The following is a 27,414-nucleotide window of genomic DNA, read 5'->3' as shown; positions in this document are numbered from 1 at the left end:
CGAGACATGCCAACACCATGCCTGCTCTGAGGATGCAGTGAGCTGCGGAAGGCCAGGTGACTCAGTGGATAGTTCACAGCACATGTGTGGGTTCATCTGCTCACCTGGTGCCCTGGGGGTCCAACAGGCCATCTCTGCCTGCCCAGAAGCAGGCCAGAAGTTCTTTCTTCAAAGGAGATCAGCCACTGAAGGAGAAGGAGCCTGGCTGCAAGGCCCCAGAGCCCCCTCCATGACTGTGCAGTTGGTCTTGTGATATCCTCCTCCCCTACATACCTCCGAGCCCATGAGATCTGCTGGGGCTGCCAGATCTGCTGGCTCCTAAGGGCCGCTTCAGGTTGAGTCTACCAAGACCTTCATCATTCCTTGAACTTCTCCCTTTCACAGCAAGTGAAAGAGAATTGACCTTTCTGGGAAAGGGAGAAGTTGATGGAATGACGTGGGTCTTGATAGACACAACCTGACGTAGACTAACAGAGGGGTTAGTCTAACTAACAGAGGGGTTAGACTATGTCATGCATTAAACTTTGCTCTGGGTCCAAACCTTACAAAGTCCTCCATGGAGTTAGAGATTGGATCTCCACCCGATTCCCCTGGCTCTTCCCATCCTGTTTTCTCTCACTGGCGTGGGGCTTTAGTCTCCAAGCCCCTCAGCGGCCCCACACAGACCCCTCCCCACCTTTGTGGTCTGGCGAGAAGCCTCTGCCCACAAGATACAAGTGCCTCCCCGCCGTTCTGCCCTTCCAAAGACAGCTGGCTTGTGTTAGCTGCTCTCTGAACACCGGGTCACAGGTCCCGACATATCACCTGCTCTTTACCTTGAAATGACTGACACCACCGGTCTGCCCAGAGGGCAGGGGTTTGGACGCACCACAGCCTGGCCCAGCCCCTCCTGGGTGATGATGGACAGCCCATCGGGTGGCAACCCCACTTCCTCAGCAGCGACAACATCCTGTTACACCCTGTCTTCATGCTGAGCGACTCTAACCTCCTCCGGAATGAACTCCATGCCTGCAGAGTCATCTTCAGAATGAGTCAGCTCCGCCCTTGTCCCAGGCAGGAGACTCGAGAGTGGATGTGAAATGCAGATTCCCGGTGAGACAGAGCACATTCCATATCGCGTCCCCTCACAACTGTGTGGGTCTAGTTATTTCATAGGAGACGGGGAAACGTGAATTGTAATTTTATGTCCTAAGTCCTGTTCTTGGTGTCTGACCAGCTGATTCCAAGTTTCACATCCTTGTCTGTGAAGCTAAACTCGATGCTGCTGTGTGGGAAGATTCGGAGAGAAAACTCTTAGGTAAGTTTTCACTGTTTGGTGTTTAACAAATACACCACTTCCCTGAGTTGCTTTCGGGAGCTGCCTGCTTTGTAACATTCTACCTGACATTTTAAAGACACGAAATTTCACTAACTTTCATAAATCTACATCTTTTATACCATATTATGCTGTGTGTTTGGGGGAGAGGGGAGGCGAGGTCTGAGTCTGTAAATTTGTTCCTAAAACAGTAACAGGGATGAAAAATAAATCAAATTGATTATACTTCTCTATAGGTATGAATTAAGCATTCCTTAACGGAGTTTCATTCTTATTGCCCAGGCTGGAGTGCAATGGCACGATCTCGGCTCACTGTGACCTCCGCCTCCCGAGTTCAAGCAATTAACCTCCCTCAGCCTCCCAAGTAGCTAGGATTACAGGCAACCAACACCACACCCAGTTAATTTTTGTATTTTTAGTAGAGACGGGGTTTCACTATGTTGGTCAGGCTGGTCTCGAACTCCTGACCTCAAGTGACCCACCCACCTCGGCATCCCAGAGTGCTGGGATTATAGGGGTGAGCCACCACACCCGGCCTGAATTAAGCATTTCTTAAAGCTGCACTAAAATCCTTTAGGTCACTCAAGTGCCATTTGATATCATTCCAAGAGATGAAGCTGGAAAGAAGACCTAATACTTGGGGCAGCGGAAAGTCCACTTTGAGTGCAGCGTCCCTCTCTCTACAGTTTTAGTTTTTAAGCGGAGGTGTGTCCTTTTCCAGGATATAGATTTTTCAAGCTCAGCACCATTGATGTTGGGGCTGGGCCATTGCTGTGGGGTTGCCCTGGGCATTGTCGGAAGCCTAGTAGCCTCTCCGCTCTGAAGGTCAGCAGCAGCAACCTACCTCTTGCCCCAGCTCATGACAACCAAAAATGTCTCCAGACACGCCCAATGTCCCCATGGGAGGGGGCCTAGAGGACGGTGTGCTATGGTGGCCCCACAATAGCTGTCTTTGTAGCCCTAGAATCAATGTGATCTTGTCAGGGCACTTTTGTTTTGTTTTGTTTTGTTTTTTGTGATGGAGTCTTGCTCTGTCGCCCAGGCTGGAGAGTAGTGGCACAATCTCAGCTCACTGCAAACTCTGCCTCCCAGGTTCATGCAATTCTCCTGCCTAAGCCTCCTGAATAGCTGGAATTACAGGCATGTGCCACCACACCCAGCTAATTTTTGTATTTTTAGTAGAGACGAGGTTTCACCGACCTGGTCACTAACTCCTGACCTCAGGTGATCCGCCCACCTCGGCCTCCCAAAGTGCTGGGATTATAGGCGCGAGCCACCATGCCTGGGCACTTTTTAAAGGCTGGTTGTTATGGGCACTTTTTAAAGGCTATATATTATGGCAATGTCTTCGTCCAATGAGGATTTAAGGCTTCTTTGGGTACCAAGATAATTATGGCCATTATCTCAGGGTTATCATTTTCAACAGGAATAACCCTGTCCACTGTTGTTTGTCTGATCCTCAAATAGCAGAAGATTCAGGATCATCTAGCTTTAATGCTGGAGGAGACTTTAGGGACCAATCTCATCCTTTTACACTTGTGGCTCAGAGAGGTTAAGCAACCTCTCCAAGGTCACACAGCCAGCAGAAGTAACACCCTGCGTAGAGATCATCAAGACAGCATCAGAGCCCTTTAGTATGATATCCCGAGTGTCCCACATGCAAGCCATCGGCACTGTGTTTTGTGGCTCAATATTTTTCAGTTTTTAAGAAAGATACACTTTTTGGAAAAAGAAATGAACACAGTGAATGCCCACATCAGCAGAAAGACAGTTTTCTATAATGGGTTCTTTTTCTCTTTATTTCGAAGAAGGTTTAATTTTGCCACAGTTGCTAAAGAAAACATTACACACGGCCCTTATTAAAAAACGGTGCGACAGACTTGTCAACAAAAAGAGTCAAATTTGTAAAATATTTGATGAGATTTATTCTGAGCCAAATATGAGGACCATGATTGGTGACACAACCCCAGGAGGTCCTAAGAACTGGTACATAAGGTGGCTGGATTCCAGCTTGATTTTATGCATTTTAGGGGGACAGAAGTTACAGGCAGAAAAAAAGAAAAGGGCAAGACGATCCCCTGCCACCTCCATGACATCATTTCAGTTGTGTCTTCTCCAAACACCTCACGGCATCGTATTTCAAAATTCGGCTTTGTCATTTAGCAGTGTGTGGAGGTGTACACGTTGCCAGTCGATACGTGTAAGGTGTCCAGTGGTTTGGTCCAGAAAGGTGACACAATTCCAGGGATGGAGGTGGGAGGTGTCCAGGTCACAGGTGGAGTCAACGATTTTCTGATGGGCAATTAATTGAAAGAGTTAAGTTATTATTGTAAAGACCTGGAATGAACAGAAAGGATTGTCTGGGTTAAGATAAAGGTTATGGAGACCAAGGTTTTTTTGTTTTTGTTTTTGTTTTTTATCTTCAGAGCTCTTATTGGACCTAAAAGAGGTGCCAGACTCTTAGTTAAATCTCTCCTAGATCAGGGAAAAGACCTGGAAAGGGAAGGGGATTCTGGCGGGATGTAGATTTTCCCCTCAAGAGACAGCTGTGTGGGGCCCCTTCAAAATATGTCAAATAAATATACTCTGGGGCAAAAGGCTTGATTTCTTCCAGGGCCTGCTCTCTGTCATGTGATGCTGTACTAGAGTCAGGTTGGAATGTAGTATCTTACTGCTGCAGAGTCTGTGTTGTCAGACTTAAGAGCTCTGCTTTGATGTTAATGCAGGTCAGCTGTGCCCGGAAGGAGGTTATAAGGAGCCTGTCCAACCCCCACTTCCCATCACGGTCTGAACTAGTCTCTAAGGTTTACTTTGGAAAGCTCGTGGCTGAGGGGGTTTGTGGGGGACTAGAATTTTATTTTTGTTTTACAGTCTCAAGGGAATCGCGATAGGTGCGGGGCCACTGCAGTGGGACTGGGCTCAACTCTGAGTATAACAAGAAAAATGGGAATGCACAGCCATGGAGCGGGTGAGGGCAGATGGAAAACTATGAAGAGGTGACATCAGGCCAGGGGGGTTCTTGTTAGAACCACTTGGCAGGATTCCTGCCGCAGGCAGGCCTGGTGATAAGATACTGAGGGTGGGGGATGAGGAAGATGATCAGATATCGGGGGTGGGGGATGAGGAGGACGATCAGATATCAGGGGGATGGGACGGGATATCAGGGGGTGGGGGATGAGGAGGACGGTCAGATATCAGGGGGTGGGGGATGAGGAGGATGGTCAGATATCAGGGGGGTGGGGGCTGAGGAGGATGGTCAGATATCAGGGGGTGGGGGATGAGGAGGATGGTCAGATACTGAGGGTGGGGGATGAGGAGGATGGTCAGATATCAGGGGGTTGGGGATGAGGAGGATGGTCAGATATCGGGGCAAGGAATTGTCACTGCATTGACTCAGCAGGATTCTTTTGGACGGAAGGGGCCAGGGGCCCAGGTCAGAGCCCTGAGGGCCTGGAGTTAGGTCAGGGAGAGTCTTTGCCACAGTGAGGCTGAGAAGCTGAGCATCTGATCTGTGGGAGTCCAAAGACCCTTATGCTTACTGCGGACTTGCTGTCAGCAGATCCTGAACTTAGGTTCCTGTGTTTTAAAGTGTTGTTTGCAAGCACAGCGGTCCTGCTCTCCCACCCACAGAACTCCTATTGCTCACTGGTGAAGGACACTGTGGATTTAAAATCAGGGACGTTCTTCTTCCTCTCTCGCTCACTATACAGCCCTCTGAGAACACAGTCATTTTGCTCTGTTTAGGAGGAAGAAACAGGCAGAAGAGAACTCCTCCCGTCCCTCTGCTAATGGCTTTTAAAACGGTCTGTCTTTTCTGTAATGGAACAACCAAACCTCCCAATGAGCGCATATTGCTTAGGTGAGCAGAAAATAAGAGTAAGACAGTCCCCTGACACCTCGATTAAGTCATCTCGATTGTCTTCTCCAGACACCTCATGGCATCGTACTTCAATCTTCAGCTTTGTCATTTAGCAGTGTGTGGAGGTGCACATTGCTAACCTCAGCCTCACTGAACACTGGTTTTTTTTTTTTTCTATGACATGTGGATAATGGTGCCTGCCTCAGACACCTGTGATGTTTGAAATAACCAATTTACCAAAGGGCTTAGCCTACTGCCAGATACACCGTGCGCCCAAGATGAACGTTTGTTGTGTCATTCGATCTGTCGGAGAAGGAGGTGAGACACCTGTGGGAGGCAGGGCAGGAGGGGAGTACACAGGCTGTAAACAGCAGTGCCCAAGCTGTGACACAGCAAGCTGGGAATCCGCCTGGGTTTCATTCAGTCTTCCACATCCCACATGAGTACTGGTTATATCTGTGATTGTTTTTTAGAAAACAAAACTGTTTTATCATTCTGCTTTAAAAATGGCCGAGTGGAAAGACGCAGTCCTGGAATGTTTAAATTCAAGCTGAGGAACTTACCAGCCACGTGACTGAGGAGGTTTTGGTTTCATCTTTCTAAGCCTCAGTTTGTTCTTTGTAAGACAGGCCTCAGCGTGCTGTGAGTGTGAATCCGAGGAACCCAATGCTGCTGGAGAAAGGGGTCCAGTCCAGACCCCAAGAGAGGGTTCTCGGATCTTGCGCAGGAAGGAGCTCAAGGGAGTCGCAGAGTGCAGTGAAAGACAGCTGCTCTGATGCAGAGTGGGACGCCTGTGGAAAGCAGGAGGAGGAAGGTGCCATCTTTCTTTCAAAGGCATCTTGTATCAGTGTATAAGCCAAGCTATGTGTAAGTGCAGGTGGGCTGACGGTGTGACAAAATCTAGTACTTTGTGGATGTACTTTGTGGCATTTCAGTGTGTACCTACATCTTAGCATGACTATAACCATCCAAATTTTTTTTTTTTTTTTGAGATGGAGTCTCGCTCTGTTGCTCAGGCTGGAGTGCAGTGGCGTGATCTTGTCTCACTGCAACCTCTGCCTCCCAGGTTCAAGCAATTCTCCCGCCTCAGCCTCCCACGTAGCTGGGATTACAGGCTAGTGTAACCGCCACACGGGCTCGTGTTGCCTGCTGCCTAGACAGAGCTGATTTATCAAAACAGGTGAACTGCACAGAGAAAGAATAATTCACACAGAGCTCGCTGTGCGGGAGACCAGAGTTTTATTATTACTCAAATCAATCTTCCCAAGAATTCGGAGTTCAGAGTTTTCGTTGTTGTTTTTGAGATGGAGTCTTGCTCTGTTGCCCAGGCTGGAGTGCAGTGGTGCAATTTCACCTCACTGCAACCTCCGCCTCCAAAGTTCAAGCAGTTCTCCTGCCTCAGGCTCCCAAGTAGTTGGCATTACAGGTGTCTACCACCATGCCCGGCTAATTTTTGTATTTTTAGTAGAGATGGGGTTTTGCCACGTTGGCCAGGCTGGTCTTGAACTTCTGACCTCAAGTGATCCGCCTGCCTTGGCCTCCCAGAGTGCTGGGATTGCAGGTGTGAGCCACTATGCTCAGCCCTGGAGTTCAGAGTTTTTAAGGATAATTTGGTAGGTAGGGGACCAGTAAGCTGGGAGTACTGAGAGGTCAGATCAGAGATGAAATCATATGGATCAAAGCTGTACTCCTGGCCTGAGTTAGTTCCTGGGTGGGGGCCACAAGATGAGATGAGCCAGTTTATCCATCTGGATGGTCCCAGCTGATCCAGCAAGTGCAAGACCTGCAAAATATCTCAAGCACTGATCTTAGCTTTTTCAATAGTGATGTTATCCCCAGGAGCAATTTAGGGAGGGTCAGAATCTTGTAACCTCCAGCTGCATGAATCTTAAGCCATAATTTCTAATCTTGTGGCTAATTTGTTAGTCCTACAAAGGCAGTCTAGTCCCCAGGCAAGAAAGGGATTTGTTTCAGGAAACTATAAACCAAGTTTCTTCCAAAGTTACTTTGGCCTACACCCACGAATAAACAAGGACAGTTTGGAGGTTAAAAGCAGGATGGAGCTGGTTAGGTCAGATCTCGCTGTCTCTCTCACTGTCTCAGTTACAATTTTGCAACAGTGGTTTCACTGGTTTTAAGATGGAGTTTATTTTATTTTTATTTTTTTGAGACAGAGTTTCATTCTTATTGCCCAGGCTCGAGTGCAATGGCGTGTTCTCGGCTCACTGCAACCTCCGCCTCCTGGGTTCAAGCAATTCTCCTGCCTCAGCCTCCTGAGTAGCTGGGATTACAGGTGCCCACCACCACACCTGGCTAATTTTTTTTGTATTTTTAATAGAGACAGAGTTTCCCCATGTTGGCCAGGCTGGTCTCAAACCCCTGACCTCAGGTGTTCCACCCACCTCTACCTCCCAAACTGCTGGGATTACAGGCGTGAGCCACCGCACTGGCCACGATGGGTTGATTTTAAAACGGTGTCACCCTGGCCCTCCTAGGTTCCTGTTCCTCTAACACCATGAACGCTGCTGGTAGTTCTCTGGCCTCCAGGGAGGCCTCCACACACATTTACCCATGTTCTTAGACAATCCTAGGGACTCAAGGTTTCAACAAACCTAAATGAGCCAGCAGAAAAATAAACTTGAACATGAATGTCAACGTTTTCCCACGTGTACTAAAGGGTTATAATAATTTTGAAATGTTTATTTCAAAGAGCGTCGGTAATTTAAACGTCCTATTTAATCCCCAAAACAGTCCTGAGGGGGAGATAAGGCAGTTATCTTCATGGTACAGGAAAGGAAAAAAGCGAGGGTCCAAGGCCCACTATACCCTCAGCTCCATTAGCCCCCGAGGCCTCCCCCGCCAGGCGGACACTCCCAGTGCAGATGTTCTGTATGGATCGCTTGCTATCGGTTCTTTCAACGAACTGTATTGATCACCAATTAAGTGGTAGGTACGCCTCTAGATGTCGATTTTAAAGAGGGAACAAACATATTAGAGAGAAGAAACATAAATAACTCGAATAACAACCTTAGCGAACTGCTGAAACTCCTACAGACAAAAACTCAGGCGTGGGCACAGAAGGGCCGGGGATGGGCTCCGTCAAGACCTGAAGGCCCGGGACTTGGGCCCTGTGAACTCAGCGCGCGCCCCGGGGAGGCTCCGGCTCCGTCCACACCTGGAGCGCGACTCAGCCGCAGCCGGGCCAGGGCTGCTCTGCGGAACGGCGCGGTCGGGCTCTGCCGCAGCTTTCAAGTCCCCTCGGCCCCCTCCGGGTGCAACGCGACCAGGCGCCCCGCGGAGCTCCACGGCCCCCTCGACCCCGCCCGCCAGGGTTCAGCCAGGCCCCGCCCCCCGCCGGCCCCGCCCCTCCCGCCGGCCGAGGTTCTGCGCGCCCGCCGCCCCGCCCCCCGCGCCCGCCGCCGTGGTAGCGCCTAGGCGGGGCCTCTCGTAGCCACGCCCCCGAGGGCAGAGCGCGTGCGCGTGCGCGTGCGCGGACAGTGTTTGAGGCCGGCCAGTCGTGACCGGGCGGCAGTGGCGTCAGTGAGTGCCGGGAGTCCTGCAGGCGCGCGGCGGCGCCAAGTGCGGGGAGCCCGGGTGAGGGGCAGCCCAGGTGAGCGCGCGGGGCGCCGGGCGAGGGGCCGGGAACCCAGGTGAGGGGCAGCCCAGGTGAGGGCGCGGGGAGCCGGGTGAGGGGCCGGGAACCCAGGTGAGGGGCAGCCCAGGTGAGCGCGCGTGGAGCCCAGGGGGCCGGGAAGCCCGGGTGATGGTGCCGGGGATCCCAGGTGAGGGGCCGGGAACTCAGCTTAGGGGGAACTCAGATGGGCGCGCGGGAGCCCACGTGAGGGGCAGCCCCGGTGAGGGGTCGGGGATCCCAGGTAAGGGAGCCCGGTGTGAGGGGCTGGGGTGGCTCCTAGCGTCCGCGGTCTCAGCCCTGCCTTCCGGTGGGCGTGCGGCACCCCCGGCTGTGCCGTTCCCGGACAGTAGCTTGTGGGGGGCGTTCGAGCCCTGCAGCCCGGAGTTCTGCCCGCGCGGGTGCATGGTGGGCTTGGGGGGCTCCTCACCGCGACGCTGACTTTGGAGCCCTTGAGCGGCGCGGATGCCGGACGGTGGGAGGGGACAGGCGGAGGCGGAGGCGGAGGCGTCGCCCCTGACCTCGCTCCCCGCAGACCGGCCGGGCAAGTATGGTCAGCTCACCTGTGTGCCCACGAGGCAGGGAGGCGGCTCCTGCGGAGCCACAGAAGTGCTGTCGGAGCTGCTGTCAAGGACAGCAGGTGTCACGTGGGTGTGGCCTCCACTGGTCACCGAGTTAGCTGGGGCGGAAGGGGACAAGGTGGTGCTCAACAGGGTGTGGGAGGCGGAGGGACGCTGGGTCAGTCAGCACGTGTAGGAGGGGGGAGGGACGCTGGGTCAGGTCACCAAGGTGTGCGGAGGAGGAGGGGACGGGGGCGGAGAGAGCGGGCGCTGGGTCGGGTCAGCAGCGGGTGGGAGCCGCCTGGGCTCTGGGCCCTATCGCCAGCTGCTCTGGGTTGGGGTTGGGTGTGGACAGTAAGGAGGGGAGCCAGGGGCTCCCCAGCCTGTGTAGATTCTGCTGTGACTGTTCTCTGAAAGACTGGGGCGAGGCAGCTGTTTCTGACTCCTGTTTCCGTTTACCCTCTGTGTGAAATCTGGAACTATCCAGCTTCTGCTTACCTCACTCCCATATTTTGAGTTTTATTTACATACAACTTTTCGGGAAGGCTGTGAGAGGAAAAAGCAGTGAGCAATGGTGAAGGAAGCCTAAGTGATGGAGGGAATATGAGATGGCCACAGCTCCCCACGGAGCTTGAACACTTTTGTGCCTGCCTTTCAGACTGGCTGTCATCGAGGCTGTGGTTTTTAAGGAAGTTCTTCCTGAGCATGCAGTTTCCGTAAAAAGAGCACAGGTTCTCCAGGTGGCCTCGAGATGTTCACTACAGAATGTCTCATGATAACGAGGAACTGGGCAAAAGCCTGGCAGGACATCGGGTGGTAAATGGTGGAGTCCCTGCAGCCGTTTTACCGAAGAGGATTAGCTGTTGCTAAGAGAAGAGAAGCAGGCCAGGGAGCAGCTTGTATGCTGTTATCCCCTTTTACGTAAAAAGGAAGAGTTTATATCTAGAAAAACAATTGATGCAGCAGGCACCAAAAAATAGTGATAGTGCTTGGAGCTGTGTAAGAGGATTGTGAGTGTTTATTTTTGTATTTTTATGCTTGTTTATATTTTCTGAATTTTGTGTATTAAACATGTATTTCTTTTGATTTTGGAAAACATATTTTTACCAGCCATCAATGTATAATTTCCAAAATGTTAGGAGTATAATTCTCATGTAAATAGCTCTTGTCAGGTTATATTTCAGTCACTAATGCAGTATCCAGCAGGATAGGAGTGCCAGTTCAAAAGAGAATACACAAAACTAGGATTTTCTGAGTGAGTGGGTAAAAGGAATGCTGAGAAAAGATTGCCGGATTAGATATAAGATTGGTGAATATCCTGTGTGCATTGAAGCCACAGGTTTTGGGATTGTCTTTTCTTCTTGATGGAAGGAGAATTAACTTTGCAGATTGTAAAATGTGTGACCCTCAATCAGTGGTAAATAGTTTAGTTATTTCTCCTAGAAAGTCAAGTGATTGTCGGGGTTGTAAAACACTCAACTTGTGTTAGGGAAAAAAGCATGCAACCATTTTTTCCTTTTTGACTTCACTTCGAAGTTTGGATAAACTATCTCAACAAAACACAAAAATGCTGGTATCCTTAGCAGTTTAGCCCCTAGTAAACCGGAGGAGCGCATAGATGCATGACAGAGCCGAAGGGTTCCTGTGGCCACTGAGCCTGGTTCCTGGTCACAGTGCAGCAACAGAGCTAACACTCTTACTGATGTGTTTGCATTCAGATTACTAAAAACTGCATGGCTCAGTGCAATAGAAGAGCTGAAACCACAGAATCTTAGAAGACAAGATTTTTGTATACATTTTCCCCAAAGAAAGTGAAGATCTGCAGAGTCAAGAGACGGTGGCCTTCCAGGAGCTGTTTCTTCTCCGGCTCTGCTTTCTCTACTGCAGAGAGGAAAGGGGCTGGTGTGGAAGGACTTGGAAGCCTTCTAGAGTGAAAGAACAGGATAAGTCCATTAGGTTTGGCCTCCAGTTTTTCCCATGGAAGGAACAGCGACTTCCAGCTGTGCATTACACTTAAGGACTCCTTTGTGTGGCCTGAGCCTTGTGGAGCACAGCAAGGCAACAGTGGGAACCCCTGTGTCCCATTTTGCATATCAAGAGTGAGAGGGTGTGGTTGGGTCAAGAAGCAGAAATAGAAACAGAAGGAGAAGCTGAACTCTTCCCATACCCCTTCTCCGCTGCCTATCAGAACAAGGCCTAGTCACACTTCTGTGCGTGCCTGCCTTGTGACTTGGGGTGAACCACAGCTGTTCTCATTACAACACTGAAGCCACAGAGGGACAGCAGAGCTCTGCAGGACTCCAGGAAGACTGGCCACTTGGGCGGGACCCTGCCTCTGGGGCTGGCCTTCTACCCTCATGGCTGAGAGAGCTGAGGGGTTCACCTCCTTTGTGAACTCCTGGCTGGAAGATGCTGGTTGGCACTAACAAAGCTCAGAGACGCACAGTCACGAGTTAGACTAGAACAGCACCAGCTTACCCAGAAAGTTCCTGTGCACACTACTGTGTAGAAACACACATAATCAGGAGGTCTGAGCAAAGAATCAGAACAGGGATTCGCTACAGGATTGGAAGGGGTGGTAAGCATTCTGGTCTTTATAATCTGCTGTTTCTGCATCCCTAATTGGCACCTGTTCTCTGACTGCCAGGAGGGTTTGCCCACTCTCAGCTCTGGCTCACTTGTTTCTGTTTCAGTGTCTTTCACCTATCTGCCATTTTTCTGTAGATATGGTAATCTCTCCACAAAGGTATCTGGAAAACTTGAAGACCTGGTAGCTATGTGCTCTTCAGGTGGAGATCACACAAACTGGTTGAACATCTGGCTTGTAGTAGGTGCTTCATTTCCACTGCTCTGTATGTTTCTTTTCTTTTTGAGATAGAGTCTCAACCTGTTGCCCAGGCTGGATTGCAGTGGCACAATCTCAGCTCACTGCAACCGCCACCTCCCGGGTTCAAGTGATTCTCCTGCCTCAGCCTCCCAAGTAGCGGGGATCATAGGCACGTGCCACCATGTCTGGCTAATTTTTTGTATATTTAGCAGAGTTGGGGTTTGACCATGTTGGCCAGGCTGGTCTCGAACTTCTGACCTTGTGATCCACCCACCTTGGCCTCCCAAAGTGTTGGGATTACAGGTGTGAGCCACTGCACCCGGCCTGCTCTGTGTGTTTCTTTTTCCCGTAGTCAGACACTGGGGTCCAGGGTGGTTAAGAAAGAAACTCGTTTTCTTTCTTTCTTTTTTAAATTGAGATGGAGTTTCACCCTGTTGCCCAGGTTGGAGTGCGGTTATGTGATCTCGGCTCACTGCAACCTCCTCCTCCTGGGTTCTAGCAATTCTCCTGCCTCAGCCTCCTGAGTAGCTCAAATTACAGGTGTGCGTCACCACGCCTGGCTAATTTTTGTATTTTTAGTAGAGACAGGGTTTGGCCGTGTTGGCCAGGTTGGTCTTGAACCCCTGACCTCAAGTGATCCACCCACCTTGGCCTCCCAAAGTGCTGGGATTACAGGCGTGAGCCACTGCACCCGGCCTGAAACTTGTTTTCTTAGCTTCTAAATAGAGAAACCAAGATCAGAACCCACTAAGCCAACTGCTCTTCTTGGTTTTTGGTTCTCATGTCCTGGAGTCCTTCTCACCTTGACCAAACCAAAGACCTCCTGAAGCATCACTTGGGCTAACCACTTCCACTGAGGTGGGTTTGAGTCACTGCTCTGGGCAGAGCCTTCTGGAGGCGGGGACTCTCTCGTCTCAAGGCAAAGGTCCCACAGAAGTCAGTGGTCTTGGCCAAGAGCAGCACATTGATGCACCTGTGGCAAAATGGGACCTGTAACCCAGATCTCATGACGCACTCGTGGAAAAGCACAGGAAGAAGTTTTAGGAGGGGTCCATATTTTAACCTTTAACAGTGCTGTTCAGGGGAATCCTTTTAATGGATTGCCATTCTGTGCTTGACACCTGTCCTTGCCACCCAGCCTGCTTTTCTTTAGTGCTGGTAAGCCGTCTCCCCTCCAGGCATTAGGCTGCACTTGAAGTTGATCTGCTCTGGGAAGCGCATAGGGGTTCAGTGACGCCTTGCTACACACTGAATACCAGAGCCAAGTGCTCTTGCCAGCCCCTTAATTCCATGTTCAACCTGGTTTGTGTACAAGTTAACAGAAGTGCATTTGGAGATGTGTAAGTACACTGGAGTCTTGATATAGCATGACCAGAAGCGTGGGTCACGAGGGCACACGTGGGCACAGCAGCCCTTCAGTCGTCATCCATAGCATCTATCAGAGAGCACACCTGTGTGCCCTGAACACACGCACCAGGGGCAGCGTGACACGGGAGCCGTTTCTCTAGGGAGAAACATGAATGCCAGTGCTGTCTTTCCCGGCATCAGATCTGTGTTCTCACAGAGCTAGTCTGTGTTAAATCTGGAGTGTCGATGGAGAAACAGACAAACACTCGTACTATTTTTGCCTTTGATTACATGACCATTATCAAACCAAGAGGTTGGGAGTTATCAGTGCTCCCTTGTCATTTGCATCAGGTCCCGGGACTCACATTCAGTGCATGCTGGAGTGAGCTGATGCTTCGCATGCCCTTGGGGTGTGGTCACAGCGACCTTTTTGCCTGAATAATGATTGGCGAGTTTTTGCTGAATGGCCACAGTGAGTGGCCCCTCCTATGCTTCTGGCTCTAGTCGTGCTCCCTCACAATTCAGTCAATTCTGGGGTCCCTTCCAGAGAGCAGAGGGTCCAGCTGTTTGGGGAGTGAGGTGCTCCCAGCCCTGCTGTCTGTTCGCTGGCTGTGAGTGACAAGAGTCCCCACTCCCGGCAGAAATTCCATTATCTGGGCAAGTCCCTACATACTGGGTGAGGGGGAAGAGGGGGATCTGAGGCTTTGTCGCTAGCCGTTCCTATGTCCTCGTTGTGTGCCTGGGGTTCCTGCCATGTGAAAGGAAAGGCTGGAATCAATCACAGGTCCCTTCCAGTTTTGAGAACTTGAGACTCTGGTGTTTGTAGCTTTGCAGACAGGTTCAGGCTTAGGTAAACTGGACCCCTTGAGCGTGATTCAGCGTCTGTTCATGTGTTCCACAAATGTTTCTTGAGGGCCCGCTGTGGACCCAGTGCTGCATCAGGCAGATGAGATGCTGTGATGAAGGCAGGTGTGGTCTGTGCCCTCACAGAGCTTGCTGTCCAGTGGAGGTGAGGATTTAGTAAGCACTTGTATCAAAAATGAGTATTTGGGGGATGCATCAGGAGCTTGTAGCAAAGATACTTAACCCAGTCCGTGGGACTCCCCTGCTCTGGGAGGGCATCTGGAGCAAATGGCCTTTAAGTGAGGACCTGACAGGTAAGATGGCGCCACCTGCGGGGAGGCAAAGACTTTTCCCGGGAGAGGGCCCAGTAGCTGCAGAGCCCGCAGGTGCAGGAGAGCGTGATGTTTTCAAAGGACTAGAAGGCTGTAGCATGGAGTGAGATGCCGGGGTGGTGAGAGTGGAACCGTAGAAGGCCGCGTTCTGCAGAGTGCCGTAGGCCACAATCAGGAGTTCAGGCCTTCCCTGCCGGTGTTGAGAAGCTGTTCCATGGCCTTAACCAAGGAATAACACGAAGAACAGGAGCACAGGTTCTCATGACATCCTTGGGGTGTTAACTAGGATCAAACAGCAGAAGTTCAGTGCTGTAACAAAGTGTATCCCAGTGCAACGAGTTAAGTATGTTTCATCCTGCGATGCTTGAATTGTGTGACTGACCGGGGCTGCTGTGAAGGCGGGAGCCTTGCTGGTGGGGTGCACATAGGACGAGCATAGGACCTTGTGTTCCTGCCAGCACTGCTCCAGCCTCCTGTTCATGGCTGGACCGCTCTAGCTTTAGTTTCATTTTCTTTCCTCCTATACTGTCAGTGGATATTATCTTGGTATGTTTATGTATCCTGGTAAATGCATTAAGAATAAGGTACAGAATTAATTTGTCGTTGAATGTTTGCATTACTGGGGTAGTGATGTGTCCTTGCTTCTGTTGAGTCAACATAAAATGAATGATCTTTTCTTTCTTTAGATTGAAGATGGACACGTGACAGTCCCAGGGACCGCTGCACGGACTTCGTTTCCTTAGACAAGACACAGTGTAGGGCCCGGCCCGTGTTGGGCCCAGGACTCCTTTGGAATACAGTGTGGACAATGAATCCTGCAAGTGATGGGGGCACATCAGAGAGCATTTTTGACCTGGACTATGCATCCTGGGGGATCCGCTCCACGCTGATGGTCGCTGGCTTTGTCTTCTACCTGGGCGTCTTCGTGGTCTGCCACCAGCTGTCCTCCTCCCTGAATGCCACTTACCGTTCTCTGGTGGCCAGAGAGAAGGTCTTCTGGGACCTGGCGGCCACACGTGCAGTCTTTGGTGTTCAGAGCACAGCCGCGGGCCTGTGGGCTCTGCTGGGGGACCCTGTGCTTCATGCTGACAGGGCACGTGGCCAGCAGAACTGGTGCTGGTTTCACATCACAACAGCAACGGGATTCTTTTTCTTTGAAAATGTCGCAGTCCACCTGTCCAACGTGGCCTTCCGGACATTTGACTTGTTTCTGGTTGTCCACCATCTCTTTGCCTTTCTTGGGTTTCTTGGCTGCTTGGTCAATCTCCGAGCTGGCCACTATCTAGCTATGACCACATTGCTCCTGGAGATGAGCACGCCCTTTACCTGCATTTCCTGGATGCTCTTAAAGGTAAGTGCATGTGTCAGCAGAAGATGACACGTGCCTCACGCATTTAATCACTGGCTAGAATGTCTTGGACGCTGCCATAAACTCAACAGCAGGCGGGATTGCAGCACACACATTCAGTTAAGACTCATTTTAGTTGAATGCAATTTTCTTAATTTTAAATCTTTTAGGCTCTCTACTCCTTAGGAAAAGAAAGCTCAGTAGATCTTATGGCTCAGTAGTGTCTGGAAGCACTTAATTATTTTCTTTCTTTTAATACTTTTATATATATCTGTATATATATATTTTTGAGACAGAGTCTCACTCTGTCGCTCAGGCTGGAGTACAATGGCATAGTCTTGGCTCACTTAACCTCCATCTCCCGGGTTCAAGCGATTCTCCTGCGTCAGCCTCCCGAGTTAGCTAGGACTACAGGTGCACACCACCACGCCTGGCTAACTTTTTGTGTTTTGAGTAGAGACGGAGTTTCACTATGTTGGCCAGGCTGGTTTTGAACTCCTGACTTCATGATCCGCCCGCCTGGGCCTCCCAAAGTGCTGGGATTACAAGTGTGAGCCACCACGCCTGGCCTCTTCTAATACTTTAAAAAAAGTAAAGTAATATATGTGTGTACACAGGTGTCTTGCTTGCTTTTTAGTTTTGAATAAGGTTGTTTTAGTAGTGCTCAGAAGTATTGGGACGTTGCAGAGTTATTTGCCTAGCACTTGCTTTGTTTTTGAAGAACATGTTTTAAAAATGTTTGTCACTTGATTGTCATATTGATGTCAAAATGTTCTTCATGTTAAACAATTTAATTTTTTTTTTTTTTGAGACGAAATCTCACTCTGTTGCCCAGGCTGGAGTGCAGTGGAGCGATCTTGGTTCACTGCAACCTCCGCCACCCAGGTTCAAGCAATTCTCTTGCCTCAACCTCCCAGTAGCTGGGATTACAGTACCCACCACCACGCCTAGCTAATTTTTGTGCGTGTGTGTATTTTTAGTAGAGACGGGGTTTCACCATGTTGGCCAGGCTGGTCTTGAATTCCTGACCTCAAGTGATATGCCCGCCTCGGACTCCCAAAGTGCTGGGATTACAGGCATGAGCCACCGTGTCCAGCCTTAAAATTGTTTTTACATAGATTCTTGCTATCTTTTATGACCCATCACGTTGTTTATGCAATATTTGATATTAAATTTGAGATCCTGCAAAATGTTCCACCATTCACACGAATGGGTCGTGTTACTGCACGTTTCTTGTGTACAGGAGACTGGTAGCCTTGAGAGGAAACATAAGCATAACAAATTACTCCTGCCTTTGGGGTCTGGGTGGGTAGATGGTATCAGTCCATCAAAAGTGCACTGAAGTGTAAACAGTACCGACTGTTCACGCGTAACCCCCATGGACGCCAGCCGCGTGTCAGACACTGCTGGCACCTGGGAACTCAAGGAGGAGCTTGTGTTCCTGCTGTCCCCTGAGGTTGGCCCCATCTGGCACCAGATGGGGTGTGTGAGCACAGTGACAGGAAAGTGCAGAGAAGCCATGGCCCCAGATGGGGACCCTGTGCAGGAGGAGAGGGGGGCACGTCGGAGTTAAGGCAAGTGAATGAGGGTGAGTCGGGCATAGTTATCGCCAGTGCAGAGCCTCACAGGGTGGCCATGGAAGCAGATGGAGCCCACAGCAGGCGATACTGGAGACGTCCTTGTGAGTGCGTGGTTTGGGCGGTGGCAGGAGGGGTTTGGGGGCAGTTGTGATTTAGGTAGACCTTACCAGGGAAGAAGGGTTGGAACCATGAATGGTTTGAAAGAGGCCCTCGAGTGACCTGGCTACTGAGTTCCCTTGCTGAGCAAATGACTGAATATGAATCTGCTGGTCTAAGTGTGGGGTCATTTTAGGAACGATGCTGTGACCCGGGACCTTATCAGCGTCCTGTGCGCGGCATGCAGTTTTCCAGTTTTCTCTCTGTGGGCGTTATTTCCATAAAAGCGCGGGCTTCTGGGGATGTAGGGCAGAGCTGTGACTTCCCCGGGTTTGTCTGGCGTGAGATCAGCGTGGAGTGGAGAGGTGTGTGCTGGAGGAGGAGGCCTTGGCCTGCGCCCCGCGTTGCCTGCTCCTCTCACCTGAAAACAGCAGACTTCAGGAGTCACTCGGCTGTGGCAGAAAATAGAGTTCTTGAAAGGAAAGCAGAGGCGCTGACTCACATCGATTCCCTAAACATCAATGCCGCATCAATGTCCCGAGTGGTAAACAGTGACTGAATTATTAATACATCCCACAAGATCGTGTGTTTGGGGTCATTAGCGTGTTTTAAGAAATAGATTAATAATTACCTTGTATTTTTTTTTTTATTACAAGTTCTTTAAAAAAACAACAAGAAATGAGTCAGTCTGTCCAGTCCTGGGGGAAAGCAGTGTTGGGTTTCTCCAGGGTTTTATCTGTGCTTCTCCTGGAGCCGGGTGTGGGGACAGCGCCTCCTGCAGGATTTGCCGACACAGGCGTCTCCAGCGGTTCTCCCTCCCCAGGTGTAGTGGTGGAGCCCAGCCTCCAGGAGGACAGGCTCAGAGCGAGACTTCATTTTGGAGTTTGCACATTCTCTAAAGCTTTTAGGGTGCTGTTTGTGTAGAATGGAGAAAGGGTTATTTAAGTATTTACTTCTAACCCTGCTCATGTTAACTGTGTAAAGCCAACAGACCTCAATAACAGAAAATTATAACCTAAATTAATATAGCTCAGGGCCAGTATGTCTACATAGTTCTATTTCACTCTAGTTGAAATAATAGTAAATGCAGTAAGAAAACACTGTGTCTAAAATTTTGAAATTCTTTTAAAGCTGATAGATTCTCGCATAGCAGTAGGGCATGAGGATTCAACATTTCTCCCCCATCAAGGTCTGATTTGATCAGAACTAAAGGATGTAAAGACAAAATACGACCATCAATTTAGTAGGATGGGTGTCTAAGTCGAGCACAGTGGCTTGTTCTTCGTATTCGATTTCTGTCTTAGATTTGGTTCTGAAATGTTTCGAATTACATAGGACTCAAACATCTAAACATGATTTATCCACAGACTCACTAGTTCAAAATACAAATGAGGTGATATAAAAACACTGTCAGGCCGGGTGCAGTGGCTCACACCTGTAGTCCCAGCACTTTGGGAGGCCAAGGCAGGCAGATCACTTGAGCCCAGGAGCTCAAGACCGGCAACATGGCAAAACCTCGTCTCTACAAAAAATACAAAAATTAACTGGGCATAGTGGCACACGTCTGTAGTACCAGTCACTTGGGAGGCTAAGGTGGGAGGATCACCTGAGCCTGGGAGTTCAGGGTTACAGTGAGCTGCGATTACACCACTGCACTCCGGCCTGGGCAAGAGTGAGACCGTATATCAACCAAAAACCAAAACCCACTGTCAGTTTTAATATATTTTGTATTTATACATGTGTGTGTACATATATGTATGTATATAGTCGACTTTCTGATTCCATGGGTTCTGTGTCTGGATTCAACCAACTGTGGATCAAAAATATTTGGGAAAAATTTAGAATAATACAACAATAAAAAATATAACAAATACCAATACAATGTAACAATTTTATATAGCACTTACATTGTATTAGGCATTATAAGTAATCTACAGATGATTTAAGGAGTAAGGGACAGTGTGCTTAGGTTATATGCACATACAAAGCCATTTTATGTAAGGGACTTGAGCATCCGTGGCTTTGGGTATCTGCAGGGAGCCCAGGAACCAGTCCCCCAAGGATACTGAGGGCAACTGTATATTTAAGTATGATATAACTGCCGGGTGACAGAGCTTGGCATGTGTTATGTCACAAATTTTGTTCCTGTAGATTTTGCCTCTTTTTTCAGAGCCTTTGGTGACTTTGACTACAACAGTTTTAGTGCCTTAGTAAAACCAAAGAACTCTCAGTTCTCAAGCTTTGAGTTTTCTAAACTTAAGGTAGTGATTTTATTCTGATGTGACTATTGATAATTTAAGATGACTACTTTCAGTAAGTGAGGAAAATGGTGGAGGAGAACTTTTTGTGAATTGTGAGGGAATGGCCGAGTGAATGAAGACTGAGCTCGCAAGAGCCTGGGACTGAGTGCACGGTGTACTGTACAGTTCATCACTGTGTGGGGCCTTCCAGCTAACGCAGAGGATTCTGACATTCAAAACGTCGACTCTTCAGTGTTTTGTCTTCACACACTGTTTTCACTCCTGTTGATACCGTACGCTCTCTTGAGGAGTAATGAGCACTCTTGCAGGCCCTGTGCCAGGCGCCGGGTCATAGCAAAGACGATTCTCAGTCTTCCATAAGGGAATCTGTGGCAGGCACGTGTGCGTGTGGCGGTGCTCCGGCACACACATGACAGAAGATTCTGGAAGCTGAATCTGTGAAGGGCACACGTGTGTGGTGGTGCTCCAGCACACACATGACAGAAGATTCTGGAAGCTGAATCTGTGAGGGGCACACATATGGGTGGTGGTGCTCCACACACATGATGACAGAAGATTCTGGAAGCTGGAATCCATGAGGGGCACACATGCATGGCAGTACCCCAGGACACAAATGATGACAGAAGATTTTGGAAGATGGAATCTGTCAGGGGGATACTTGCATGTGACTGTGCTTCTGTTCACACAGAAGGTTCTGGAAACTGGAATCTGTGAGGGGCAGCTGTATGTGTGGTCATGCTCCAGTACACATGTGATGACAGAAGGTTCTGGAAGGTGAACTCTGTGAGGGTTGGATATGAATGTGACCCTGCTCCAGTATACACACATGTGATGACAGAAGGTTCTGGAAGGTGAAATCTGTGAGGGTTGGATATGCATGTGGCCCTGCTCCAGTATACACACGTGATGATAGAAGGTTCTGGAAAGTGAAATCTGTGAGGGGCAGATGTGTGTGTGGCCCTGCTCCAGTACACACACACGTGATGACAGAAGGTTCTGGAATCTGGACTCTGTGAGTGGCACACGTTCGTGTAGCCATGCTGCAGTCCACTGCGTGACAGAAGGAGCATTGTCTTTCCTTCAGTTTGTGTCAGCCGTTTGATAAATGCTTGAGTGTCCAGTTTGATCACTAGCGAGGGAAAACAGTGTGTGAGACTTCTGGTGTCCTTGCGGCTTGATGCATAGGTCTGTGCCTGACCCCAGTGCACCCACATGTTCACTCGAACAGGGGTACTGGGATTGTCTTAGCCACGCTGTTCATTTGGCCTCAGACTGCATCCTACTGAAGCCCCATCATCAGTGGAAAGGGCTTGTGAGCTGAGTTTGTCCACGCAGCAGAGGGGTGGGCAGCAATATGGATGGTTTACACAGACACGGTCAGAGACGGTACCCAGACCCACAAGAGCACACAGTGTGTGACACTGTTCCATGTACAGTCATGTGTTGCTCAACGACGGGTGTGTTCTGAGAAATGTGTCCTTAGGCTATTTCGTCATCGAGCAGCCGTCATAGAGTGCCCTTCCACGTGTCTAAGCCAACTCCACCCTCGGCTCTATGCACCAGAGCCCATTGCTCCCAGGCTGCACACCTGGACAGCACGTGGCTGTACTGAATACTGCAGGCGAGTGTAAAACAACTGTAAATATCTGTGTATCTTAACATACCTAAGCATAGAAAGGTATAGTAAAAATACCGTGTTAAAGATGAAAAATGGCACACGCATGCAGGGCGTGAACTGGGAATGGAGCTTGCAGGACTGGAAGCTGCTCTGGGTGAGTCAGAATGAGTGGTGAGTGTGAGGGCCTATCACTGTGCACTCCTGTAGACTTTATGAACTCTGTGTACTTAAGCAATGCTAAATTTATATTAAAAATTTCTTTAATCATAAATTAGCCTTAACTTACTGTAACCCTTTTACTTTATAAATTTTAAATTTTTAAAACTTTTCCACTCTTTTGTAATCACACTTAGCTTAAAACACAAATACATGTGTGTGTGTGTGTGTATATATATATATTCTTTATACCCTTATTCTGTAAACTTTTCTTAATTAAAAAAATTTTTTTTAAATTGTTGCAATCTAAGACGCAGATACACATTCACCTAGCTCTGCACAGGGTCAGGATCGGCCATATCACTGTCTTCCACCTCCACAGCTCGTCCCACGGAGAGACTTCAGGGGCAGTAACAGACACGGGGCTGCCACCTCCGCGATGACAGTGCCTTCTTCTGGACCTTCCTGAAAGACCTGCCTGGGGCTGTTTAGAGTTAACTTTATTTTCATCAGAGAAGGAGTACACTCCAAAATAATGATAAAAGTATAGTATAGTAAAATAGTAAATGATAGGAACTGTTGAGCTCCATTATGATCTCGTGTGGGCCACCGTCTGTCTGTACACTGCGTTGTGGACTGAACAGGCGCTGAGCCCTGGACACTGCTGTCGGTGCAGTTGTCAGGCCTCACCTGGGTTTGGGCCCACCTGGTCCTGCCACTGTGGGTCTGAGGGAGGTGTGAGATCGAAAACTTGCCTGTGCCAAAGTCCAGCATTGTCCTTCACCACTTTTGGACCCGGTGGTTGTGGCCGGTTGTCAGAGTGACTGTATTGTTTACCACCCAGACAAGGATGTCAGGGACTGCCCAGGCAAACCAGGATCTGCAGTCACCCCAGGGGCTGAGAGCCAGCTACATTTGGGACTTTTGCTTTGGACATACCAAGAACCTCCAGGAACTTGTAGCCTAACTCTCTACTTTCACAAGTAAGAAATAAGTTATAGTATTAACTGTTCACATTTCGTTTCAATCCCATGTCACTTAACCGTCCAGAACTGACAGCCACGGGTTCTCCTGGTCTGCGTGAGTTTCTCCCCTGTCCTGTTCAGTTTGGAGGCTCCAGGCCTGTTTTGGATCCTGCTTCCTCTGCTCTTCTTCCTGAGTGTTCGTTGTGCCTCAGCAATGCTGAGTGCGTGGGAAGTGTGTGGTCCCGGCCAACCAAGGTGGCCCCAAACACAGGTGGGAGCGTTTCGTTTGCACCCGGGGTTGGGGTGATGTTTGTGGAAAGCGGCACTGGCAGTCTCTGAAGGCGTGTGTGTGCGTGAGGCTGCCGTGATGCACATGTGGGAGCCCCGATGTCCCCTCTGAGACCTGGGAAAGACTCCAGTGACAGCTGTGTGAGGCAGGCTGGGCTACTCCGTTCTGCTGGCCTTTCTCTTCTAATTTCCCTCACATTTATTTTTTCAGTCCAGACTTAGAATGGATGCTCTTCGACTCAGGATGGGGTTACATCCCATTAAGCTCATCATAAGTTAAAAATATTGTGTCGGAAATGTGTTTAATACAAGCAGCCTACCAAACATCATGGTATACAGCCTGGCCTGCCTTTAACATGCCCAGAAGACTTGGATCTGCCTACGCTTGAGCAAAATCTTATAGCACAAAGCCTGTTTTACAACAGAATGCTGAACAGCTCCCATAATTCAGTGAATGCTATACTGAAAGTTGAAACAATGGTTACGTGGGTACTTGAAGTACGGTTTCTACTGAGTGTGTATCACATTGGCACCATAAAATCAAACAATTGTAAGTCAAACCATTGTGAGTAGCGGACTGTCGATAAAAGCTAATACACTTGGGGCTTTAAATATTCAAAACTACCAGAAGAACATGTTAGAACTTTTTATTTTATTTTTTTGAGACAGAGTCTCACACAGAGTCTCACTGTTTCTCCAGGCTAGAGTACAGTGGCACGATCTCAGCTCACTGCAACCTCTGCCTCCCAAGTTCAAATGACTCTCATGACTCAGCCTCCCAGATTAGCTGGGATGCCATGTTGGCCAGGCTGGTCTCAAACTTCTGACTTCAAGTGATCTACCCACTTCGGCCTCCTAAAGTGCTGCAATTAGAGGCATGAGCCACCGTGCCCGGCCCAATTAGAATATTTTGCCGGGGTGGTATACTGTATTAGTCAGCGCAGGCTGCCACAGCAGGCTGCCATAGACTAGGCAGCTTGAACAGCAGAAATTCCTTTCTCACAGTTTTAGAGGCTGCAAGTCTGAGATCAAGGCACCAGCAGATTCGTGTCTGGTGAAGACCCACTTCCTGGTTTACATGGCCACCTTCTGGCTGTGTCCTAGCATGGAGGAGGGGAAGGCTCTGGTCTCTTCCTCTTCTTATGACACTAATCCTGTCATGGGGCCCCACCCGCATGACCTCATCACTTCCCAGGGTCTAGGTATGGGAGCTTGAGATACCTGTGTCTGGTTTTGCCAAATAAATATTGCTTATTTACCTAATATGTGCAAATTCAAGATAAAACAAAGGCTGAAGGGAGACCGAAAGAAAGGTTGAATTTATCATAGCTTTAGGGAACGGAAGTCAAAAGCAAGAGGAGCAGGAGAACAGCATGAGCGGGCAAGGGTCAACCCTGCTGGCCCAGGCGTGCCCACAGAGCCGGCGGCCTCCTTTCAGAATGAAGTCCCAGTGAGAGCAGAGCCCTGGGGAGGAAATTCTGTTGCTTTGAAATGAATTTGTTTTGCTTGGTAAGTAAGGTAGCAAATACCTCTTTGTGATGTGAAGAATGAATGTTGGCAGTTTCGTATTAACTTGTGCGTTTGTCTTGTCTCCATGCAGGCGGGCTGGTCCGAGTCTCTGTTCTGGAAGCTCAACCAGTGGCTGATGATCCACATGTTTCACTGCCGCATGGTCCTGACCTACCACATGTGGTGGGTGTGTTTCTGGCACTGGGACGGCCTGGTCAGCAGCCTGTATCTGCCTCATTTGGCACTCTTCCTTGTCGGACTGGCGCTGCTCACACTAATCATCAATCCGTACTGGACCCACAAGAAGACTCAGCAGCTTCTCAGTCCGGTGGACTGGAACTTCGCACAGCCAGAAGCCAAGAGCAGGCCAGAAGGCAACGGGCAGCTGCTGCAGAAGAAGAGGCCGTAGCTGCTCCGGCCGGGGCTCCTGGGCACCAGCGGATCCGGTACACCGATTCTGGGAAGCTCCGTGAATAATGGCTTTTGAATTAATGAGGCAGCGAATGTTTTGTGTTTAGTTCTGAGGGCAATACTAACTTTATTTCTCATTAGTATTAATTTTGAAGTAGGTACAAAGTATTTTTAAGAAATTATAATTTTGTGAATGTCCTGGCAGGTTCTGTCAGTGTAGCCGCACCAGACCGTGTCAAGCATCTAGGAGAGGAGTCCATGGCGTCCGGGGGCGTCACACCTGTTGAGGAGTGGGGTGGCTTTGTCTGAATGCTGGAAAGGGCTTCATAGTAAAGTGCCTCCCACTGGGCGGGTGGGTCAGCGTCGATTCTTTCCAGCCACACACTCATATGCCGTGTGTCTTATTCAGAAGTCACATTGTTTTCAGTTGGAGAGAATTGGGCTAAGATAGAACATAATACAATTTGTTTCTTGTTAAAGTTTCCCAGCGTATGAAATTCTAAGCTGGGCGGGGTGGCTCACACGCAACGTAATCCCGGCACTTTGGGAGGCTGAGGCAGGCGGATCACTTGAGACCAGGAGTTCAAGACCAGCCTGGCCAAGATGGTGAAACACCATCTCTACTAAATTACAAAAATTAGCTGGGTGTCGTGGCACACATCTGTAATCCCAGCTACTTGGGGGGCTGAGGCAGGAGACTCGCCTGAACCCAGGAGGTGGAGGTTGCAGTGAGCTTAAATCACACCACTGTATTCCAGCCTGGGTGACAGAGCAAGACTCTGTCTCAAAAAAAAAAAAATCTAAACCCAGGTGTACGGCAGCGCCATCTGGTGGCAAAGGGTGCAAAGACAACGCCGAGGGATAGTGACGCTCCGGTAGCAGCAGAGACTCCTTGGAGTCTAACCCCACCAACCAGAGCCTGGGGTGGTCGAGTGAAATCTTGCAAGTTTTTTTTTTTTAAAATCATGGAACCTGTTTTAAAATGAGAATTTGTCATTCATACTGTATTGCTCATTTGACAAAATAAGGTAGGTATTTCGTAATCAGGTTGTCTGGGTTTTAGAGCTGTGTTTAATTGACTGAGTTACCTACAGGCACCCAATCCAGACCCTAATTCCGTGGTTGGTGTTTCTCTGTAGATTTCTTTTCTTTTCTTTTCTTTTTTTTTTTTTTTGAGACGGAGTCTCGCGCTGTCGCCCAGGCTGGAGTGCGGTGGTGCCATCTCCCCTCACTGCAAGCTCCGCCCCCCGGATTCACGCCATTCTCCTGCCTCAGCCTCCTGAGTGGCTGGGACGACAGGCGCTGCTACCACGCCAGGCTAATTTTTTGTATTTTTAGTAGAGACGGGGTTTTACTGTGTTAGCCAGGATGGTCTTCATCTCCTGACCTCGTGATCCGCTCACCGCGGCCTCCCAAAGTGCTGGGATTACAGGCGTGAGCCACCACGCCTGGCCTCTCTGTAGATTTCAAGACAAGTAGTGATGTCATTTTCCCACTGAGCTGTAGGATAGACCTGGACCCCTTCAGAGATGCTCAACTGCAGGGTCCTGGGGTCCCTAGAATAGTCCGGCAGCAGCTCGTGGCAATGAGCTGCCTGATGACGAGTCCCAAGGTACCTTGTTCCTACTGTTTTATACCCAGGTAGAAGTTACACACCAATTTAGCAATTTTGTTACCAGACGTACACAATTGCGTGTGTGTGTGTGTGTGTGTGTATGTGTGTGTGTTTTGACATAAACGTGCAATTGAAATTCAAAGTTTATTTTTTATCAAAAGCACCTTTGAAATGTATGTGGAAAACGTCGGCTGCTCGTGAGAATCCTGTGTGATTATGTTCCTTATGTTTCGTGGAACTCTTAGAACACTGTTTTGTTTTTGTTTTTGTTTCTGTTTTTCTGAGACAGAGCCTCACTCTGGCTCCCAGGCTGGAGACCAGCGGCATGATCTCGGCTCACTGCAACCTCCACCTCCCGGGTTCCAGTGATTCTCCTGCCTCAGCCTCTCAAGTAGCTGGGATTACAGGCGCCACCACCACGCCTAGCTAATTTTTTGTATTTTTTCTAGAGACAGGGTTTCACCATGTTGGTCAGGCTGGTCTCCAGCTCCTGATCTCAAGTGATCTGCCAACCCTGGCCTCCTAAAGTTCTAGGATTACACACATGAGCCACTGTACCCAGCCCAGAGCAGTGTATTTTGATTGGTGGTGCTTTAACTTTATTGATCACGGTGTATAGTAACCTATTTATGACATTTTACAAAGCGATTTTAATCTTAAACCCATCGAGCAAATGGTGTCCCTGCTGCAACTTTTAGCTGGAAACCCCACAGCCTGGCATCCTCTGCAGCCGCGCCCTTGTGGAGTCAGCAGGAGCTGGTGTTTTTCAGCCAGACAAAGGTGTGATAAAGTGACTGATGTTTACAGAACCCAGACGATGCCTTCCTCTCTCTCAAAATAACTAACCTGTTCA

At 49.3% G+C, this 27,414-nt stretch overlaps 1 protein-coding gene across 3 annotated transcripts; it reads left to right on the top strand.

Moving 5' to 3' along the window:
• Positions 1–947: 947 nt before the first annotated feature.
• CLN8 (CLN8 transmembrane ER and ERGIC protein) lies at positions 948–27,414 on the top strand. Of its 3 annotated transcripts, XM_050800213.1 has the most exons (5): positions 948–1,092; positions 1,217–1,297; positions 5,381–5,492; positions 15,401–16,065; positions 24,627–27,414. In XM_050800213.1, the coding sequence occupies exons 4-5, from the start codon at positions 15,523–15,525 to the stop codon at positions 24,942–24,944; spliced, it is 861 nt and encodes a 286-aa protein (XP_050656170.1). In that variant the 5' UTR covers positions 948–1,092; positions 1,217–1,297; positions 5,381–5,492; positions 15,401–15,522; the 3' UTR covers positions 24,945–27,414. The 3 variants fall into 3 exon arrangements, with proteins under 3 accessions (XP_050656170.1, XP_050656171.1, XP_050656169.1); XM_050800214.1 differs by lacking the exon at positions 5,381–5,492 and having other exon boundaries at positions 948–1,297; XM_050800212.1 differs by lacking the exons at positions 948–1,092; positions 1,217–1,297; positions 5,381–5,492 and adding an exon at positions 8,617–8,784.

Source organism: Macaca thibetana, chromosome 8 (genome assembly GCF_024542745.1).
Source record: "Macaca thibetana thibetana isolate TM-01 chromosome 8, ASM2454274v1, whole genome shotgun sequence".
Lineage (NCBI taxonomy): Eukaryota > Metazoa > Chordata > Mammalia > Primates > Cercopithecidae > Macaca > Macaca thibetana.
Note: the sequence above shows the minus strand (reverse complement) of the source record. Positions and strands in the feature narration are given on the sequence as shown.